At 37.4% G+C, this 7952-nt stretch overlaps 1 protein-coding gene and 1 non-coding gene across 2 annotated transcripts; one reads left to right on the top strand and one right to left on the bottom strand.

Moving 5' to 3' along the window:
• Positions 1-3375: 3375 nt before the first annotated feature.
• LOC113344570 (uncharacterized mitochondrial protein AtMg00810-like) lies at positions 3376-4149 on the bottom strand. The gene has a single exon (XM_026588520.1). It carries the CDS (start codon positions 4147-4149, stop codon positions 3376-3378), a length of 774 nt encoding a protein of 257 aa, XP_026444305.1.
• A 3608-nt stretch (positions 4150-7757) lies between these two features.
• On the top strand, positions 7758-7831 carry TRNAV-AAC. The gene has a single exon. It is a non-coding gene; the product is annotated as a tRNA-Val (tRNA).
• Positions 7832-7952: the final 121 nt, after the last annotated feature.

Raw genomic sequence — 7952 nt, 5'->3', positions numbered from 1 at the left:
GGTAGGGTCTTGTTTTATAGACAATTAATTAATTGTTGTTACAGCTATCTTGCTAGAAGATGATAATGAAAAGGAGGGTTTGGTACATGTGAGTGAGATGTTGAATGCATCTTAAGAAGATAATGACAAGAAATTAATTGTTAGGTTGGTGGTGCTATGCCAATAACAAGTCTCCTTTCATGTGCCCTCCTCCCTCCCAAATTCAATAAACTTCTACTGCTACATTCAACAATCACAACAAAGGTTTACCCTTGTCTGATCATAAAATTGGATATTCATGGTATAGTCACAATGAAGGTTTCCAGTTCAAACCTGGGCGAAGCCATTACCATTTTTTTTTAGCCAATCTAGTCTACAAACTGTGCCAGCAAAACGTAAGAAGAGTAAAATTCTAAAATCCGACTTAAGTTTCATTAGCTTGATTTTCCATTACAGTTCATTACATGTATTCACTACAGTTCATTAGCCCTATGTGCTCTAATCAGTTCCAACTCTTCATCTTTCCTCAACTTCTTCTTGTGGTTATCCCAAGTTCTCTAACTATGCGATGCTTCCCTGGCAAAAAGTCTTGATGCAAATTGAATAATATATCAGTCTCCTGCTTGAAATCACATAAAAATATATAAGCTTCTGAAAAGTACTACAAACGATACAATTACAAACTCTAGTTTCAAGTTTAAAACGATGTACATACCTCCGCGATTGATTTTCCAATTGTGTATGTAAAGGAAATTCCACATGCTCAACACTGCAACGCACTTTTTTAATGCAGTGCTCTAAGAAGATGAAAATCTAAGTTAACATCAGAATTATAAAAAATCAACGAAAAAACCAAAACTATAGGCACCTTGTGCAGACATTTCCCTGACTATTTTTTGCTTGAATTGCGTCTGAGACATTCTGCCATCCCATTAAAACGTTTTTTTTCGAAGTTTGGAACAGTCATTTGAAGTTCTACCTGTTGAGAGGGAATCTTGAGAGAGATGCCTTGAACCAAGAGCGTTATTGACTCTGGTTCCAATACAACAGGATCATTTCTCAAGGCCAACTGTATGAATTCTCTCAAACTTTACTACTGTAATACTGAAGAAGATGGTGGAATGTCCTTGTTGAGGTGCTTGGTGGCAGCACATGCACTTGAAAATTCAAATCCCTTGGTTATCTGACTGACAATATTGTCAAAGAAAACCCATCTCCCCCAATATCCAAAACACACACTATGCTAATTTTTTTCATGGGGCTGAAAGAAAATGCCTAACTATTTATTTTCAGCATACTTTCAACTGGTCTTTGGGTACAGACACTTTTGAGAATGTTTCTCTTAACATGGTGTTGTATAACTGGGAAGGTGTATTAGGATCTCATTAGCCTTGTCTTTCAATTTTGCTTGTAGTTCTTCTCAGATCAGACTGAGTTTTGCGTAGTTTTTTTCTTTTAACAGCATTGCCACTGTTTGTGGTAGTACTGTTTTTTTCCATTGATATATTGCCCTTCTTTGAGTCAAAAAAAAAAGCACATATACTTTCCGCAAGATAGAAAGGAAATTGGACATCAATTAACCGAAGAGGTTTCATGGTGTAGTTGGTTATCACGTCAGTCACACTAAAGGTCTCCAGTTCTAACAAACTAAAAAATCTAGTTTACAAAATGTGTCCGCAAAATGCAATCTTTGGCTTAATATTTCGAGTCCGCTCATACATATATTACATGAAGACCAATAACTTAGACAATCCCTCCAGTGTTTGTAGTTAGACTTCCGTAGAATTGGTCATCGTTAGTGGACTGGTACCTTGACTACAGCACCACAAGGATCATCATCTACAATACGCTGACGGAATAGCTCTGCGTTTTCCAAGTTCGCCCATACCAACTATCAAGACAATTGCTAACAAAAATACAAGGACATATGGTCTTCCTAATTTTCCTGTTCTTGTCCCCATCTTTGGTGCTAAACAACCCAGCATTTCGCCCTTTTGTTGCAATCCAAAGTCTAGATTCTAGAAAAGATGCACAAAAAAAAAAAACTTAAAGTTATTAAGAACAGTCCAACAACAATTGCATTAGAGGATGCTGTTTAATTTCCACACACTATATTGATCTATCAACAAGATCTTAGCATGCATGTTTCAGTAAACATCATGTCAATTGCAATATAAAGTAAGAGACATAAAGACAGGAGTATGCACTTGATATTGAGACTCGAAACATAATTATGGAGAACTTAACAAGCACTGCAGAAATGCATAAATAATTTGTTTACAAAAAAAATGCTTACGCAGTGGATGTTTGAGAAGCTTAGTTCCAGATCTGGAAATCTTGGCAAATTTGGTTTCAAGAACCGGAAACTGGCCGGGTAACTTTAAGAGGATATGCTGTTGAGATAAGAAGGATTATTGAAAGAAAATCAAGCATCCTAACTGACTTAACTTCAAAATTACATCAATCGGAAATCGGTGAAAACTGAGAGATAAAACAGAGGAAACAAGTTTGAAAGTAGAATATATGCAAGTCATTTGAACAAACAACAAATGGCAGAAGAAAGGAAGTTTTCAGTTTTTAAAGAAAAGGTAAAAACACCCAAGTTTGGTTATTTTGTTTTGAGTTCAGCAGAAACTTAAAGTCTTTGTGTTCATGTGCCCTGTCCTCCTCCCAAATTCAGTAACCCACTGCATTTATCCCCAACCTAACTTTACCACTCTAATACTCGAGGAGATGGTGAAATGTCCTGGTTGAGGTGTTTTGTGGTAGCATGTGCATAACATAGCCCTTTAATAAAAACCTCTCTAACAATACAGAGAAATCAAAAAGTGCATAGCAGACCCTTACTCACATCCTCCTTGAAATTTCTTGGCTATTGGCTATCTGACAATATACATGTGAAAACCCGACTCACCCGATCCAAAACACACACTATTTTACTTTTTTTCATGGGAAATGAAAGAAGAAAACTCTGAAAACCAAAACATCCATGCTTCACAAACTTAGGGAACAACAAGCATCAATCTCATTGGGCGTTGAAAAATCAAAGGACATATAAAAAATTTCTTCAGTTCATTATTTATTAATGGAATCGAGACGAGACAAGATCAAGACAAGATAATAAGATGAAGAAGAAAGGTGTTATTTCTCTTGCTTTTCTCGTTACAAAAGAGGCTCATATATAGAAGAGCTTTGATGCAAAAAGATATTATGTAATCTCCTAACAAAGGTAAATATCTTTATATCTAGGTAAGTGAATATATTGCAATATATACAAGAATATACATTTAATACCCAATACCCCTCCTCAAGTTGGAGCATGAAGAGTCGAAATGCCTAACTTGAGAAGAAGATTTTGGAATTGCTGACGTCCCAAAGCTTTAGTCAAAATATCAGCTAACTGAGAAGTAGTGTGAACATAAGATGGAATAATGGTACCTCGTAGTATTTCATCGCGCACAAAATGATATGTTTTGTACGTTCATGAAAGACCGAATTGTTAGCAATATGCAAGGCAGCTTGACTATCACATTGAAGCGAAACTGGTTGTGGATGTCCTATACCCAGACCTCGAAGTAATCCTTTTAACCAGATAATCTCACAAGTTGTTGAAGCTAAGGCACGATATTCTGCTTCGGCTGAGGAGCGAGAAACTGTTGTTTGTTTCTTCGTTTTCCAAGAGATAGGATAACCGCCAAGAAACACAAAGTGTGCAGTAAGTGAACGACGACTAAGTGGACAACTAGCCCAATCTGCATCACAATTAGCGTTAAGAACTAAGTTTGAATCTGCCCTTAGTAAAATACCTTGGCCAGGGCTAGATTTCAAATAGCGAACAACTCGAAGTGCAGCATCCCACTGGGATTGAGTTGGATGTTGCATGAACTGAGACAAAATATGAACCGAGTAGCACAAATCCGGTCGTGTAATATTTAGATAAATCAGTCGCCCCACCAACCTTCTATAACGAGCAGGATCATTCATGAGTGTGTCTGATGCAAGAGCTAGACGATGGTTTTCCTCCATAGGAACACTAGATGGCTTAGATCCAAGTAGACCGGTTTCTGTCAAAATGTCTAGAGCATATTTACGTTGGCAAAGAAAGATCCCTTTGGAGCTTCTAGCTACCTCAATACCAATAAAATATTTTAATTTTCCCAAGTCCTTCATATGAAAACATTTGCTGAGATACTCTTGAAAATCTCGAATGGCAACTCTATTGTTTCCAGCACATTATCAGTTTACAATTCACTAATTCTGAATGTGTTATACAGGACCATACCTTGAGGACGAAGATTTGTCTGTGTAAGCTCACTGATGGGCTTTATTGCTTGATAATGGGGGAACCATCTCGTGTTAACGTCGTGTTAGAAAATGCTTCTACAGAATTATGGCATAAACGGCTTGGGCATCCTTCTTTACAAGCGTTGCAGTTTCCACCGCAAGTCAGTAGTAGTAGTCAGTTTGATTTTCATGCTTGTGAAGTCTGTCATAGATCCAAGCAAACTCGTAATTTGTTTCCGCTGAGTGATAATAAAGCAGCTAATTTGTTTGAGTTAATCCATTGTGATGTTTGGGGTCCTTATCGTGCAAATCGTGCCTGTAACTCAAGATATTTTTTAACTATTGTGGATGATTTTTCTAGATGTGTTTGGGTATATTTGATGAAAAGCAAAGACGAGGTACCTCGTTTGATTACAACTTTTTTTGCGTTGATTGAACGACAGTTTACAAAGAGAGTTAAGATTTTTCGTAGTGATAACGGGACTGAGTTTAAAGGTCTATCTTCTTATTTTCGGAATAACGGTATTGTTCATCAAACTTCTGTTGTTAAGAAACCACAGCAAAATGCAAGAGTAGAAAGGAAGCATCGTCATATCCTCAATGTGGCCCGTGCTTTACGTTTTCATGCTTGTTTACCAATTGATTTTTGGAGTGAGTGTGTGCTAACCGCTGCATATTTGATCAATAGAACTCCTTCTCGAGTGCTTAATTTCAAGACACCATATGAACTTCTCTATGGTTCAGCTCCGACTCTTCATTTTATTCGAGTGTTTGGATGTCTTTGTTATGCGAAAAATCTTAATCCTTGCGATAAATTTGATAGTCGAAGTCGTCGTTGTATTTTTCTTGGCTATCCCTTCGGGAAGAAAGCATGGCACTTATTTGATCTAGATACTGGACAGTACTTTCAGTCACGCGACGTAAAATTTCTTGAAGACCAATTTCCTTTAGCTAACAGCAAGGAGCGTCTGCAACTGCACTCATTGTATCCTGATGAGGATGTTGGTTTAGCATGTCGGGACATGTCTGCTGTTCACTTTGAGGCTGATTGCAGTGACTTACTACACTCTACTAGTTCTTACTCCACTGCTGCTCCAACTTCTGACACTACTGCACATCAACAGGCGCATTCAGGAAGTACATCTGCACCCCAGGAAACAATTCAGGTCACAGTCAACAGCACTGAAGAAGAAGACGTACAAGTGCTTCCTCATTCTGAGCCTGCTGTACATGATGAGAGCCTTGCTGACGAATTTCGTGACTTCGTAGTGAGTTCTGCTGAAGGAGTTCATAACTCAGCAGTGAGTTCTGCTGAAGAAGCTCGCAACTTGACAGTGAGCCCTGCTGACGACGTTCGTGACATAGCAGTGAGTTCTGCTGAAGGGTCTCGTAACTCAGCTGTGAGTTCTGCTGAAGGGGTTCCTAATTCAGCAGCATCTCCTACTTCTATTACTTCCCCAGATACCGTAACCCTGTCTAATAAAGAATTGGGAAGAGGTAAACGCACCAAATTTGATAACACTCGAAACAAGGATTTTGTTCGATGGGAGGGTATTCCTAAGAAGACTAACACGACATTGGTTCCCCCCGAGTCTTCACCTATATCAATCAAGTCCTCAGGTACTCCCTATCCTATAACACATTATGTGAATTGTAATGCTTTTTCTGTTGCACATCGCAATTTTGTTGCAGCTATTTCCAATGATGTTGAACCAACTTCATTCAAGGAGGCTATGCGTGATCCAGCAGTCAGCAACATCGGATTTTAGTTGATAGATTTTGATTCCATTCCCTAAAGAAAAACGAAGCCTAATATCTTCCCACAGATCAAATGCAGTATCACGATAAGAAATTGAAGAGCGAAGAACTGGATCAATTGTGTTAAATATCCAAGCAACAATCATAAAATTAACAGTCCACCAATCGTCCAAGTCAGGAGAATCAGCATAAGGTTTAGTAACTTTACCATTAATGAATCCAAGTTTCCGTTTCGCACCCAGTGAAATACGAAACCCTTTAGCCCATTCTTCATAGTTCGATCCTTTGAGAACCACATGAGTTATTATAGTTCCTGGTCCATCGTTTGAAGCTAGAGCATAAAGCGAATTATGATTTTGAGGTGAAGATGAAGTAGATTTATCTGATACCATAATGGAATCGAGACGAGACAAGATCAAGACAAGATAATAAGATGAAGAAGAAAGGTGTTATTTCTCTTGGTTTTCTCGTTACAAAAGAGGCTCATATATAGAAGCTTTGATGCAAAAAGATATTATGTAATCTCCTAACAAAGGTAAATATCTTTATATCTAGGTAAGTGAATATATTGCAATATATACAAGAATATACATTTAATACCCAATATTTATTGTACAACATTCTTATTAAGTTGCCCTTAATATCAAATGATGATGGTGGTTCTAGTGCTGAAGTCTAGACTTTAGCTTGATGGTCACCATGGTGGTGCATGTGTTAGGTTGTAGACTGAAATTCAGATTCAATGAATGCAATCGAAACCAAAAGAGGAAACAAGTTTGGAATTCAGTTCAATGTGCAATGCGCCTTAGGCTGCAAAGTTTAACAATGATTTAAAATATTTGGATGATTATGTCATTATACTTGGCAGGTAATTGAAATTTTTGGTGCTATTTTGAATGGCTTAAGTTTTTGGGTCATGGAATCTATTATGCAAAACATACATACAGAGACAAGAAGAAATTGACATGATTATTAAGTACTTAATAAAAAATTCTTATCCAAGGGAGTGGATGTTTGAGAAGCTTAGTAACTTCCAGATGTAGCAACAAAATCTTGACAAATTTGGTTTCAGGAACCGAAAACTAGCCGGGTAAATTGACGCTGAAATATTGTTGTGGAAAAATGAATGATTACCGCAAGAAGATCAAGCAGCCTAACTGTCTGAACTGAAATGATGCAAAATTACAACAAACATACCAGAAATTGGGTGATCGAATCTTGAATATAATTTGAAGATACTGGTTGTTTCAGTGTTTCTGCATACATGATTTGTGATGTGATTTAGTTATGTCTTGTTGAATAGCAGACAAGAGTAGTAATGACCTAGATAGAGAGTCGGTGATGCATGTGTTAGGTTTTCTTTAAATTCAATGGTAGAAGAACCTTGGAACCATTTTCCCCAAGTTTGTACATTATATGCATCCAACTGTGCATGTGGATGGATGAAATTCCCAGAATCTAGTTGGCTGATGGTTTCCACTCAAACATGTTTGGGGTTCTACGCCTAGCTAACAAGTATTTTGGCACATAACGTTGGAAAAAATTCTATTTGTAGATTGTTTATTCTAGTTGTTCATTGTAAATATATGATTATAATTACGAAATAACGTCTGAATGTTTAAAGTTTGGCTTATTGTAGACACTCCGGCATTGTGTAAATCTGTATGCTGGTTGATCAGGAAAGAATCTGGGTTGGATACCTTTATTCAACGTATATAAGGAACACTAATAACAAAGGTTTCGTGGTGTAGTTGGTTATCACGTCAGTCTAACACACTGAAGGTCTCCAGTTCAAACCTGGGCGAAGCCATGATTGTTTTTTTTTGTTCTTTTTTCACGATCTACTTTAGCAAAATGCAAGAAGAGTAAAACTGTAAACGGCCCGGGTAAATTGACCTGGAAATGCTGTTGAATGATTACTGGAAAGAAAA

The sequence above is a fragment of the Papaver somniferum genome, unplaced genomic scaffold, assembly GCF_003573695.1.
Source record: "Papaver somniferum cultivar HN1 unplaced genomic scaffold, ASM357369v1 unplaced-scaffold_79, whole genome shotgun sequence".
Lineage (NCBI taxonomy): Eukaryota > Viridiplantae > Streptophyta > Magnoliopsida > Ranunculales > Papaveraceae > Papaver > Papaver somniferum.
Note: the sequence above shows the minus strand (reverse complement) of the source record. Positions and strands in the feature narration are given on the sequence as shown.

Coding starts and splice junctions, on each gene's coding strand:
- LOC113344570 (XM_026588520.1), bottom strand. CDS start 4,149: ATGAAGGACTTGGGAAAATTAAAATATTTTATTGGTATTGAGGTAGCT.